A 14,952-nucleotide genomic window follows, 5' to 3' on the forward strand; every position below is an offset into this window, starting at 1 on the left:
ATAAAGTTATGAATATCTGTTTTAGGTTTAGGTTCTGTATTTTTTTCATTTCTAGGCTTTATTTTTAGAACAGTTTTCAGGTTATAGGTATTTACAAGTTTTAAGGGAAAAAAATGCAATGAAGTTCTAACTGCTAGAGATATATAAAAAAGACCTCAATTTCAAAAGGCCACCATCTATCATGTAATGTAGCTAATTATGTATAAATATTAGCAATTTTAAAAATCATTGAAATATATTCTTTATGTCCATAAATTAAATTTTTATTTGTATATTAAAATGAAAAATAACACTTTAAAACACCAAATGAAAAATTCCTGTCAATAGCCACATTGAACATAGTGACTTACAACCACGATATAAGGAAAACCATCAAATAACTATTTCAATATGATATTATTATATAAGGCTCAGATTCCAGAATTGCTGTTATAATTATATAAAATCAAGAGTAGCCGGGTCCAGAAATTTAATGTATCCTTAAATTCTTTTGGATTGCAGATTTTTGTCCTGATTTCTGTGTATAAGAACCCTAGTAATTCAAACATAAATAAGATTTTACCCATTTGCCTATAATTTATTTGCTGTAAGAGAAACACCATATTACATGCTTTTGTTTGTTTGTTAAGTAGAAGATATGTTATTATTTCCAAGATACCAGGGATTTAATGTTTAATTATCAACAACCATTTGAAAAACCATTGCTTTGACTCACAAATTTCTTAATTGCTAGCTGTGGCTTTTCTGAGCAGGAGTAGGAGCACTGTATCTAATTTATTTTTGCAGATGTGATTTAGAAACTGAATTTTAAAGTAGCAAAGCTCTGAATATCTTCACTATCAGCAGAAAATTCCTCCATCCCTGCTGCTGGAGAATATTGCTGCTTGACGTTTTCACAGGGAAATAAGAACTGCAGTAAGAAAATTGATACTACTGGTAAATGCTGCTTACAACCTGAAAAAGAAGTTAGGTCATCAGCAATAAAAGATCTATATGATTCACACAAAAGATGAGGTGTCATCTTCATCATGGTAACTTGCTGAGAATGAAAATTAATTTGGCTGGTTCCCTCTTGAGGAACCTAAGAAAAGCAAGTATTTCACAGAGCAGATCATCTTTGCAAAGGGTCAGCCACTGGCAATCCAGCTCCCACAGCTCAACTCCTCCCTGAGGAGGAAAGACATTTTGTGCCTCTCAAGAACAGGGGCCAGGGTTCGCTTCAAAGAAGGCTCATTCGTCACTGAAAAACAAAGTTATTGCTTTATTTCCAGAAAGGTTAACAGGTTTAAAAGGCCCCCTATCTCTCTGGAACGTGTCATCTTCCATTAATGACTGCAAGATAACGAGCAGGAGAAAAGAATGTGTACTTTAATGACAACTCACATACGAAGTCAAAAGTAACGTAAAAATGCCTACCCGTTTGGCTGAGCTGAGAAGCACTGCGACTTTTCCGGGAGAGGCCAACAATAGCTACCATTTTGGCCCCAATGCTAGAGCGTCGCTTTTTGCCGCCGGTGCCCAGGGCCCCCACCGCCGTGTCCGACTGGCTGCCGTCCGTCTTCTCCAGCGAGCACATGTCTCCACTGATGCTGGTGCTTTTGGTCATGTTCTTGCCGGAGATGCCCATTTGTCTGCTTTGCATTTTGGATGTAAAGACACTGTAGGCCGATGGATCGTTAAAAGGGAGGGCAAGAGTGAAAAGGAAAAGACAGAAAATGTATTTTAGATGAAACGTCTGGAGTCTAACTAAATGATATCATTTATGGGATCTATTTTTAGGGTTTAATCATTTGCAAGTACCACGGTCTTGAATTCAGGGTCAGGCTCACGCAACTATGGAAACTAATAATCATGATTTTATTTCCGCTGTCACAGAAGGCACCGGTTTGTATGGCCACGGAGGGAAAAATAAATATTCACAAAAAAATCAGAGGGCTTATTTAAGATAATATACTGTCCAGCAAGGGCAAGTATGCTGCAGAGAAAGCTGTACAGCAAAGAAAGACGTTTCCAAAAGCATACTTCTCCAGTCTCCTTTCCTATTGCCTTCAAAAAGAAATTACATGAGTGGGAAAATTCTTCAAAAAAATAAAAATAACAGCATCCACTGCTAAGAGTGGCCCTTCAACATAAGTTCTTCTCTGTCTCATAAGCTTTATGAGTTATCTAATAATGGTTAAATTTTCTAACAGAGATTGATGTTTTCATTAGTTTTGAATTAAAAATAAGTTATTTCACCTAACAGAATTTCGTATTTATTGCTTTCTATTCTCCAAAAATAAAGAAAAGGAAGATTTCCCTCTTGCATTCATTTGAAAGAAGGAAACCTCATTATCAGATCTCTAGGCAATATGGTCAGAAAGCAATCAATGTCTCAATGAAGTATGTGAGCTGATTAACGATTACTGATTACTGGTGACGATTACTGATTAGCTTCTTACTCCCATTGGCAGTGTTAGCACTGATTACTGATTACTCCATTGGCGGTAGTCTGTAGACTAACACTGCCAATGGGAGTAACTAAAGACAGGACCCTTGATTTTTCTGTGGTCATTGAAGTGTGGTGGGAAGTAGTACAGGGGTTTGAAGAATCTGGAAGCAGACTATCCAGCTGGCCCCCAAAACCTGAGAGAATGTGAAAAATGTGGCCTGGGTTGCAGGAATGGGAAGACTTATTTGCATATCATTCTGACTCAGGATTAGAGTAATAACTTCTGCTTTAATTTGGTTTTGATAGTATGAGTGAATAACATAATTATAGCAGCAAAAGAAAAGAAAAAAATCAAGAAACATTAGAAATATATTTTTTTTCATAAAGATTTTATGTATTTATTTGAGAGAGAGAGAGAGCCTGGGCAGGGAGGAGGTGAGGCAGAGGCAGAAGCAGACTTCTTGCTCAGCAGGAAGCCCTAATGTGAGGCTCGATCTCCGCACCCTGAGATCAGGACCGAAGCGTCTGCAGACACTTAACCGACTGAGCCACACAGGAGCCCTAGAAATATCTTTATATGTCATTTAAAGAATGGGAATTAGAAAACTGACCTATTGAGATAAACTCTTATTTCTCATTTAATTTCTCAGTCTTCCTAAAAAAAAATTTGTTTTTACTTCATCTTAGAGTAAAATCTCCTAAAAGGCCAGGACCACATGTTAATTTTATGTTTATTTTCTTCAAGTATTTCAGAGGGGAAAGGTCTAGTGTAACACTGTTTTAAAAATATAGTAAACTAGGGGCGCCTAGGTGGCTCAGTCAGTTAAGCGTCTACCTTCGACTAAGTTCACTATCTCAGGGTCCTGGAATCAAGCCCTGCATTGGGCTCCCTGATCAATGGGGAGCCAGCTTCTCCGCCCTCCCTCTCCTGCTCCCCCAACTTGTGCTTTCACATACTCTCTTTCTCTGTTAAATAAAAAAGGAAATCTTTAAAAAATACAGTAAACTGTACTATTTTACTCCTCACATTAGTTTAAGAAGAAATAAGGCATAAATTGGCCAAAAGAGAGAACAGTGTATATGTTTCTATAATACCCCAAATTAATCATTTTCAAGTTTGTTTGATTTTACTATTCTTTAATAAACAACAATAGAATAAAAGAGAAAGAGTTTGGGAGGTGAAAAGATACGGGCTGGACTCCCAGTTTTGCTGTTACTTAACGGACTTCCTTGAAAGAGTTAATTGCTCTACTCTGAGCCTCAGATTCCTCATTTGTAACATAAGAATACTCTATTTTCCCTTCTTCTTTTAAAGAATAGGGATAATATCTCTAAAGTAAAAATTTAATAAATTGAAATCATAATAATTTTTATTAAGTAATATGGGCAACAGATAGAATAAGGCTAAAGCCCTTCAACATGCACCATATAAATACCTAACAGCAACAGTAGAAATGATATTTGTAGTTATAAATTTATATACTTTTGAAATTAAAATGTCTATAATCTCTTTAGGATAGCCACCGTTAACACAATGGACAGCGGACGTCACGGAGAGTTGGGAAATCTGGGTTTGATCTTTGGCTAACTCATTTGGGAGAGTTAGCCTTTTTTGATACTTAATTTTCTCAGTAAATGAGAAGATGTTAAGTAAAGCACTAAACCGAATGCCAGCCACGTAAGATCTCCAAGAATTAGTCTCCCGCATCTTCTCCTCATTATCACCACCATCACCACCACTGCTGCCATTTCCATTCAGCAGCCATTAAACATTAAACATTAAACCAGAAACTGGAGTTTCTGCAAGGTCCCCTCTAACTATGATATGCTTTGCTGCCCTGTGATATTTCTTATCCCATGGATTCTGGGCAAATAAACACGGAAATGCAACATACAATTTTCACTGTATGTTGTCATCAGAAAAGCCTAGAAAAGTTAAAGTTTAGCTGAAACTAAGGTTTTCAAAAGAATAACGTGCTGCATATAACACGTCAGAAAAACTCACTACTCTTGTCATGGAGGCATCTTTCCCTCAAATACATGCTTTTTGAAAACAGCCTCTTGGGGCACCTGGGTTAACCCACTCAGTGGGTTAAAGCCTCTGCCTTCAGCTCAGGTCATGATCCCAAGGTCCTGGGATGGAGCCCTGCATTTCTGCTCAGCAGGGAGCCTGCTTCCCTTCCTCTCTCTCTCTCTGCCTGCCTCTCTGCCTACTTGTGATCTCTATCAAATAAATAAAATCTTAAAAAAAAAAAAAAAAAAGGAAAACAGCCTCTTAAGTTATTCCCACCCAAGGAAGTGAAAGACATACTCACAAAATATTACTTAATGTACCTTACGATTTTTGCATTTTAATTTTTACGGTTGGCTATTAAAGCCATAAAGAACTCATCCAAAATTAAGCAGGATACAATAAAATACTAACTGTAACTGATAAATCAGTTTGTAGATAAAGTTAATGACATTTTGGTTTTACAGAAGTGTATTCTCTTCAGCCTAACAACTTGGATAATGCATTATCTGCATTAAAAGTTTTGGGGCACCTGGGTGGCTCAGTGGGTTAAGCCTCTGCCTTTGGCCCGGGTCATGATCCTAGGGTCCTGGGATCGAGCCCCGAATCAGGTTCTCTGCTCAGCAGGGAGCCGCTTCCCCCTCTCTCTCTGCCTCTCTGCCTACTTGTGGTCTCTGTCTGTCAAATAAATAAATAAAATAAAATAAAATAAAATAAAGTTTTGTAAGATGGATCTACTCTTCATCTTCTAGAACCTTCGAGATCACTAGGGATGAGTTTTGAATAGCTACCCTCCAGTGCTGTGTTTTGACAAGAGGGAGACTGAGGCTAGAGTATTGCTATAGGTTTCCTTGACTTTTCCTGCTCGTCATCACATAAAACTATAAACAAACAGGGGCGCCTGGCTGGCTCAGTGGGTTAGGCCTCTGCCTTCGGCTCAGGTCATGATCTCAGGGTCCTGGGATTGAGTCCCGCATCGGGCTTTCTGCTTGGCAGGGAGCCTGCTTCCTCCTCTCTCTCTCTGCCTGCCTCTCTGCCTACTTGTGATCTCACTCTATCAAATAAATAAATAAAATCTTAAAAAAAAAAAAAAAACTACAAGCAAACAATGCTGTAAGCAAACAAGCTATTAACCAAAATTTTTAAAGCTTTATGACTCTGGATTCATGAAATACTTTGCAGTAAAAAAAAAAAAATCTGTAAACATGGGTGATCATTTGGAATGCTCAAGGTGATTAAGAAAACACAGATCCATTAAAAGAGAGTGTTTCTAAGGATCTGGTAAATTTCCAGTGCAGCTGTTGGGGTCTCAGTGAGGGACTTCTGAAGGGCGATCTGGCAATATGTATCAAAAGCCTTTAAAAAAGCCCAGAGGAGCTTTTAACCTCTCTATTCTACTTTTAGGTATGTCCTAAAGGAAAATTTAGCAACGTGTACAAATTTAGCGATAGCATTTACTGCAGAATTGATTATAATAACAATACACTCATACACATAAAACCTCAGAAATGTACAATAGTTGAGGGTGTTTAAATCAGTTATGTTCATCAATAAAGTAGACTATATCTTTGAAAATAATATTATAAATAAGTATTTATTGACATAAAAATGTCCTTGACATGGGGGGCAGAAGCAGATATTTGCAGCCTAGTTTTGGCTGGCTCTCATACCAAATACGGATTTACCTTACTGATAGGGGACACAGATAAATTCAAACCCTGGAGGCTATCCATTCTATAATCCATCCATCTATCTATCTATCTATCTATCTATATCTATCTATCGTCTATTCTTGCTCAACTAGGTAGTTGGAGAAACCTGGATTTGTGAAATGATCTACCATTTCCCTGCACAAGGGGCATATAAATAGAATATGAAAAAAATAAAAGTATATGTTCAGAATGTTTCTGTTCTTATGGGGAAAAAGTATAAATGTACACAGCAAAAGATCTAGAAGGATATATTGTGCACAGTGCACTAAAAATAGCTTTAATTTTCTCTGATTGGTAATTATAGTTTTAAAAAATGTTCTTTTTTTTCAATTTCCCCCCAGCATACATGGCAATAAGAAAAAAAAAAAATAAAACAAATGAAAAGAGCAATCAAGGACTAACATACCTTTTTCTTTTAGATAGTTCAAGTTATTCAATCCACATAGTTCATTCCGAGGGCTAAAGGTATAGCATGGCTTTCAAGCTAATCCTATGAGATTACCATACAATAATATTGGATATTGATATAGGATGCTCAGTTCTAGAAAGAGATACAGCCATTTCTACATATCTAAATATCATTTTCATCTTTTCTAATTTTTGACTTCAGAAAAACAATGAAAAACTTTATACATTTAGCACTCTCACAGTAATACATGTGAAATTGCCCAAGCAAGTGATCTATTTTAGGACATAATTATAAATGTTGAAATTGTATCTTGAAAGATTTTTTTAAAAGGGAATTTAGTAATGTCAATCATTAGGAGAAAGATAATGAACGGCAAGTGAAATATTTGTAGATATTCCTCAAAGACTTAAATAGCCTATCAGGGGTTATGGCAGTATGTGATTAAATTAAATGAAGATTATAGGCCAAGGGGCCAAAAGTGTTAATTCATAGTTTGAATGAATAGAGCTAAGTGGTTTGGGTTAAAGTAATAAATAGCAAACATAGGACAAAGGCAAAGTCTGAGTGTATGAGAGTATGGGCACAAGAGTAACATTGTAAATAAAAATCACAGTCTTGTCGAAACAAATACTTCATCATATTGAGAACTGGGAAGGTGGTTAGGAGGGACTTAGCCAAAGTGTTAAAGACTGGGGTGATTTTAGAACGTTGTGGTCTTAACTACAGCTCAGCCCAGCAGCCGTTACAGTAGAGTGTGCAGCTCAGGAACAGAACAGATACTTCTGGATAGGAAGTAGGCAGAGAGAATTCCAGGGGTGGAAGTATTTATAACATCTGGGGCTAGGAAGTGACGCTAGAGAGGGCCTGCAGGGCTCAAAAGGAAGAAGACAATAGTAATAATGGTAGAATGGGAAAAAGGCACCCAGTGAGACTGGCCAAGCTCTCAAACAGTATGGCACCTTGAAGGGTTTGATTCTTTTTCCTTCCCATTGTTGTGTTTCTGGAGGCAGGTGACAATGGCTAACCATGTCCCCATCACAGTGAAAACTCATACTTGATTGCACCCAGTTGTCAGTCATTGGGAGGATGCCTGAATTTTAGTGTCTTTTCTTGAATTCTGGCATGTTCCTTGGGTGCGGGAAAGAGGGGTAACAAACTCTGCTCCTGTCTTAATTTCTCTTAATTAAAATTTTTCTCTCTATTAAATACTATGGCTTTCCTAAAATGTGGAACTTAAAATTATTAATACCCTAATTTATGATTTAATAGGTTTTATTTCACTTACTCAAGTGATCATCTACAATTTTAGGCTTGGAAAGTAGTAATCATGTATTCAACAAATGTTTACTTAACATCTATCACCACAAGGATAAAGATAAACACATGATATGCCATAGTTTCTTTTCATTAATTTACTGGCAAATATCAGAATGAGAAATGAAAATATGGCTACATAATGACAGGGTCTTCTTTTATAACTGAAATTCGAGTGACCAACTCCAACATCAAGAAACCTTAATTAAGTTAACAATTCAAATAAAATCTCTCTCTGAGGAGCATGTAAAAACTGAGTTTCCTATACTAATTCTTTGATTTCTGGAAATGACACAAATTTAAAATTCAGTATTTTTAGTATTACTGAAGTATGATTTATAAATGCATTCAATTAATACACCATAATTTATTAGTATAGTATCTGAATGTATTGGAGGGTATATGTGTTTTTGTCTACTCTACAAAGTTGATATCCAGAGTTAGGGAGGAAGAACGACCTAATTAACGAAGTATTTTTAGCCAAAAATATCTGCCTTGACGAGAGCCATTAGTCACAGAGCCGTGTTTATGGTTCAGGTCTTGGGTCTCAGGGAAGGAAGAGGTCTCAAGGCCTCAGTGTCGACAGAGCAGATCGCTGCTTAGTTAGAATAGTTTAAGGAGCCCCAGGAAGTCCTGTAAGCTCCCCAATTCCCCTGCCAACTTCTTATTCATGCCTAAAGTTCTACTTGATTAGATTTCTTTATAAAAAAAAAAAAAGATTTTATTTATTTATTTGACAGAGAGAGATAGTGATTGCAGGTACACAAGCAGTGGGAGGGGGAGAGGGAGAAGCAGGCTCCCGCTGAGCAGGGAGCCCAATGTGGGGCTTGATCCCAGGACCCTGGGATCATGACCTGAGCCAAAGGCAGACGCTTAACGACTGAGCCACCCAGGCGCCCCTAAAGATTTCTTCAAAACAAAACAAAACAAAATATTCTTTAAGGAAAAAAAAAAGATTTCTTAGTTTGAGGCTTGATCCTTTTTTTCACATGCCACTACCACTAGGATTTGATCATTCATTTAAAAGATATTTATTTTGTACCCACTACGTGGCAGTTCTTGGAGTCAAAAGTATAGCAGAGAAGGAGAGAATGTCCCTGTTTTCACGGAGCTTTCATTCAAATCATCATGGGGAAGGGCAATAAACAAGTAAATAAAGGTCAATTTCAGATGGTGATATGTGATCTGAAGAAAATAAGGTAGAATAAAATGATTATGGGTACTGGAAAGTTTGGGGGAAGGGCAACATTAGCATGGTCAAGGAATGCCTCTCTGAAGAGGAGACAACTGAGCTGAGTCCTGAATGATGAAGCCAGTCATGCTAAGGAAGGGCACCAAGAGGGGAGCAAGTGCAAATATCCTGAGGCCAAAACAAGCTTGGTTGTTAGAGGGAACTTATGAAACCAGTGTTAATTGAATGAGGTGAAGGTGGGGATATTGACATAAGATGAGGTCAAGAGACAAGAGGACCTAGAATTGTGGGGATCAATGTATGTCCTGTCCTACCTACCCTTATTGAACTGCCTGTTCAGATATTATATCAGAGCGACCCTAAGTCTGTGCGGACATACACTGCACAGGTGGTGGCACCAAGAAACCTGGGCTCCAGACCAATATTTGTCTCTAAATATACTATTAAAGACCATTTTGAAGAGAACATGACTATCTTCTATAAATAGTGACAAATTTATGAAGGCTTAGATCATCAAAGGTATCAGGAATATTCATTTACTAACTGAAAATTCCTAATTTATTTAAACTCTTAAGTCTACCTATATATTAATCCTTCACAGTTCCTTAATTTTTTAAGTTCTCCATCAAATTGATGAGTAACATATCTCTACCACCACCACTTTGAGAATGAAGAAACTTACTTTAAGAAAAAAATTTAAATGTAATACTTTACAAATCTAAGTCTATGTTTCTCTCTGTCACACAGTAATCATGGCTTCTAATAATTTATTTTGCCCATCCTTATATGATCATTTTTCAATATCTTTTATTAAGTTAGCTGTGTTCTGTCTTCCTTAAAAAATTAAACACAAAAACTACACTTAGAGTACATATATTTCCATCACACCAGTTGCTTTCACTATTGATTAAGATAACAATTTATAAAGAAACTTTATACAAGAATTACGATTTTAAAATGTTTTCGTTATAACATGTATCTTATAAAACCTACTCCTTTTCTCTGACTTCAGCTTCTTTATAAGGGTCCTCAGTGCCAAGAGCCGATTTATATTTTGTTTCTTTTTCTCCTTAAATTTTTAGGCCTGCACACATTTCTGGATTCAGCTAATTTACATACAGTACATATTATTGCCGCTAACTAATTGATTGCATTAGCAAATATTTACTGTGTTACACCCACTTGGTGTTAGGTCCTAAAGGAGCAAGTGGGGGCTGGAAGAGTGTCTGAGCTCCATCTTCCTGCTCCGTGGGGCCAGAACTGATGGGAAGAGAACTTTTTACTCTGCACACAACAGGAGAATTTTCTCTTGTTCAAAACAAGTGTCTTTCTAACAATCTAACCAGGGGAACACCTTTTTCTAATTAGTGCTAAGGCTCCATTTAGCCTACAGTACGGTTGGCACGGCAGTGAATAAAAACAACGAATGAGGTACAGTCATTATTTAAGAAGCATATAGTTTAAAATGCAAGTAAGACAAGAAATGCTTATGCAAATTAGTTTAAAAAATGTTATAAGTATTAGAGAAAATCTTGCAGTACTATGAGATTTCATTAGAGGGAAAGAGACCATTAAAAATCAGAGTTCTGGGGTGCCTGGGTGGCTCAGTGGGTTAAGCCTCTGCCTTCAGCTCAGGTCATGATCTCGGGGTCCTGGGATCGAGCCCCACATTGGGCTCTCTGCTCAGCAGGCAGCCTCTTTCCCCCTCTCTCTCTGCCTGCCTCTCTGCCTACTTCTGATCTGTCAAATAAATTTAAAAAAATCTAAAAAAAAAAAATCAGAGTTCGGGAAAGTTTCATGAACCTGGGTCTTGAATACTGGGTAAAAGTGATTACATGTAGAGAGAAAGAAAAAATACTAAAGAGAAGAGAATATTATGCATTAAATGCAGAAAGAACATGCCATGTTTTGGGGATGAGTAGTGCAGTTTGGCTGAAATAGAAGATGTTATAGGCTAAGAGTAGCAGAGGTTAAGTCCCGAAAAGCAGATTAGACTCACATTGTTATATGGATTCCTGTAAAAAGAGTCACTGAAGCTGATAGTGCTAGAGAGTAACACACAAGTGATAAATAAGGAAGATTATGTAACCTAGTGGGGGGAGTCATTAGGCTGTTTACAATATTCTTTTTTTTTTAAAGATTTTTTTTAAATTTATTTGACAGACAGATCACAAGTAGGCAGAGAGGCAGGCAGAGAGAGAGAGGAGGAGGAGGCAGGTTCCCCGCTGAACAGAGAGCCTGATGCGGGACTCAATCCCAGGACCCTGGGATCATGACCTGAGCCGAAGGCAGAGGCTTTAACCACTGAGCCACCCAGGCACCCCTACAATATTCTGTTCTCCTCCTTGCAGGTAGGGGCAAGGTAAGGTTATCTTTCCTTACTCCATCGAGGCTAGAAGTGATCTTTTGACTTGTTTTGACAAGTGAAATGTTAGTGGAAATGAGTCATGTTGCTTCTGGGAGGATGCATTTAATTGATGCTGATGAACTCCAACTTGTCTTTCCCTTTGTCAGACCCTGAGTGACTACAATGGGAAGAAACAATTTGTGTTGGTTAATATCACTAGGAATCAGGGTTGTTTATCATAACAGCACAATCTCATCTGTTTTTGACTAACAAAGAGGATGGAATAAAGGAGACTGGCTATAGGAAAATCAGTTAAGAGTTTATAGGAATAATCTGGGGGAAGGATAGAAAAACCCAGGCTCCTGTGGCTCAGTGGGTTAAGCCTCTGCCTTCAGCTCAGGTCATGATCTCGGGGTCCTGGGATCGAGCCCCACATTGGGCTCTCTGCTCAGCAGGCAGCCTCTTTCCCCCTCTCTCTCTGCCTGCCTCTCTGCCTACTTCTGATCTGTCAAATAAATTTAAAAAAATCTAAAAAAAAAAAATCAGAGTTCGGGAAAGTTTCATGAACCTGGGTCTTGAATACTGGGTAAAAGTGATTACATGTAGAGAGAAAGAAAAAATACTAAAGAGAAGAGAATATTATGCATTAAATGCAGAAAGAACATGCCATGTTTTGGGGATGAGTAGTGCAGTTTGGCTGAAATAGAAGATGTTATAGGCTAAGAGTAGCAGAGGTTAAGTCCCGAAAAGCAGATTAGACTCACATTGTTATATGGATTCCTGTAAAAAGAGTCACTGAAGCTGATAGTGCTAGAGAGTAACACACAAGTGATAAATAAGGAAGATTATGTAACCTAGTGGGGGGAGTCATTAGGCTGTTTACAATATTCTTTTTTTTTTAAAGATTTTTTTTAAATTTATTTGACAGACAGATCACAAGTAGGCAGAGAGGCAGGCAGAGAGAGAGAGGAGGAGGAGGCAGGTTCCCCGCTGAACAGAGAGCCTGATGCGGGACTCAATCCCAGGACCCTGGGATCATGACCTGAGCCGAAGGCAGAGGCTTTAACCACTGAGCCACCCAGGCACCCCTACAATATTCTGTTCTCCTCCTTGCAGGTAGGGGCAAGGTAAGGTTATCTTTCCTTACTCCATCGAGGCTAGAAGTGATCTTTTGACTTGTTTTGACAAGTGAAATGTTAGTGGAAATGAGTCATGTTGCTTCTGGGAGGATGCATTTAATTGATGCTGATGAACTCCAACTTGTCTTTCCCTTTGTCAGACCCTGAGTGACTACAATGGGAAGAAACAATTTGTGTTGGTTAATATCACTAGGAATCAGGGTTGTTTATCATAACAGCACAATCTCATCTGTTTTTGACTAACAAAGAGGATGGAATAAAGGAGACTGGCTATAGGAAAATCAGTTAAGAGTTTATAGGAATAATCTGGGGGAAGGATAGAAAAACCCAGGCTCCTAATATTGCTCTTACTAATAAAAAGCAAAGACTAATGTCAAAGTTATTTGAAAGAACCATCTGTATAGCTTAGTATCTGCATCTGGGAATAAGATATAATAAGAGCTCAAATTAGTAAGCATTTACCATACACCAATGGGTACTCTAAGTGCTTTATATGAATTCACTCACAACTTTTTTGGAAGAGGAAACGAACACCCTTAAAGAGCTTAATGTTTGCCTGGGTAGTGATGGTTTAGGAAGTGATCACCACGGAACCAATGGAATTTTCGGATGGAGAGGTTCAATGGGAGGAAGCCGCACACTTAGGACAAGGGCCCAAGGGAAAAGTCACGGCTAAAAAGATGGTGTGAATAAATATTAGTTGAACAGGAGAGGAGAGAAGTTAGGAGGCAGCTTACATAGGGAAGCCAAATGTATCAAGACAGAAATGACAATGTTTGAGAAGATACTCTGCAGAATACTTACAAAGGTTTGGAAGAAAAGGAGTGACAGACGAATAGAGACACATTCTCAGAAATAAGAAAAACAGAATAGGGTTAAATCCCATAAAAGACAAGAGAAGGATGAGTTCACAAATGTTGAGGTGGTCAAGTGATGCAAAGAACTCATTAGTAGGAACAGTAAGAAAGCTCTAGATTTGGAACTTCCGAGGACACAACTGGCCTTTAAGAAAGCAGCTACTGAAATAGAGATCAAATTCAGTTTCCAAGAAGTTGACAAGGGAACGTGATGGAATGGAGAGAAAGCTCTTAAGGAGGAGACTATGTTGGACAGATTTGCAATTGAAGAGAAAGAAAGAAATGGTAAACTCACGGGAGTATCCAAATAGCACAGTTACGAAAATAAGGATTACTAGTATATTACTTTTTTTAAAAGGGAAAATCAGAAGAACTTGAGGAGAGAGAAAGATTAAAAAGTCAAAAATTGATACAAAATATTTCTTCAAAATGGAGAAATATATGAGTTTAAGAACTCAAGTGAAAAAGTTTGATTTAGCACATTAAACTTCTTTGTCTCTTTGCTCAGGGGCCTCCTTTTCCTAACCCAGCAGATGAGGAGGCTAGAGATCATTAATAGACTTTAACCTCCATATTTTTATGACTTTAATACCTCTGTTAATCTGGTTTTAAAAATTAATCCTTTCAAATTTTCATGGTTCCTTTACTCTTTCTTTTTACTTCAGCTATTGTTCCTCCCAATTATCCTTAGTATATGATTTTTAAGCAATAACATCTTCCTCTTCATAGGTGTTCAGGATAAACTCCACAATTCTAACCCAGCAATTCATTGTGTATATCATCCCCTTAAATTGTTCTATTGTTTCATCTCTACTTTTCAGCTAACACAATTACTTCTATATGTAAATATTTCAGGCAGGAATAGACTTCCCCCTAATTCATTTTCATTTCAGCTTCTTTTGATTTTTATAGATTTGCCCCATCTATAAAAAGGTCCATGACAAATATCAGAAGGTATCCTCACTGGCCTATAACTCCAAGCATTTTTCACCATTCTTATCAGTATCAAAGGAACAATAATAGTTAAGATTTTGTGAAAATTAAAAAAAATAGGCCGAGGGCTTTGATTTATTCTTGCTAATTGTCCAGCTCTATAAGTGTACTAACTTTGCAGAGTATTTAACAAATGATGACTATTCCACACTCGTGAAATGATTACACTACATAAAAACTCACATTATGTTTCTAAAATTAATATTGAAAGCTAAACCATAATATGAAAATATTCTTGGACTATAACTTATCCACATCAAATCATACATTATGAAAATATTCCTGGACATTAATTTTAACCCACATAAAATGACTAGACGTTGTGCTTCAAAATGCATACAAATGTATGAATGGCTATATATTAAAAATATTAATTCTCCAGACTCTAAAGTACAAAACATATTAGTCCCATATTTTGAAAAATATTGAATACTTTAATTTTTCAAAAACTTGATTACAAATCAAATCCAAATTTTAACTATTTCTCTACTTTGTATAATCACGTTGCATGCATCATTTCAGAGAGTGAGAACATGCTTTAAACTTA

General features: G+C 37.3%; 1 protein-coding gene across 35 annotated transcripts in view; it reads right to left on the reverse strand.

Annotated features, from left to right (window-relative positions):
* LOC111146851 (regulating synaptic membrane exocytosis 2) overlaps nucleotides 1–14,952 on the reverse strand; it is a 591,447-nt gene that overhangs the window by 82,327 nt on the left and 494,168 nt on the right. For 14 of the 35 annotated variants that reach the window (XM_022502564.1, XM_022502561.1, XM_022502563.1 and 11 more), the window contains one exon: nucleotides 1,417–1,658. The exons of the other annotated variants lie outside the window; for them this stretch is intronic. In XM_022502564.1, the coding sequence (XP_022358272.1) occupies nucleotides 1,417–1,658 (242 nt within the window). The remainder of the gene's footprint in view (nucleotides 1–1,416; nucleotides 1,659–14,952) is intronic. 35 annotated transcript variants of the gene reach the window in all.

This window comes from Enhydra lutris, unplaced genomic scaffold (genome assembly GCF_002288905.1).
Source record: "Enhydra lutris kenyoni isolate GAN:26980312 unplaced genomic scaffold, ASM228890v2 scaffoldscaffold14, whole genome shotgun sequence".
NCBI classification, from domain to species: domain Eukaryota; kingdom Metazoa; phylum Chordata; class Mammalia; order Carnivora; family Mustelidae; genus Enhydra; species Enhydra lutris.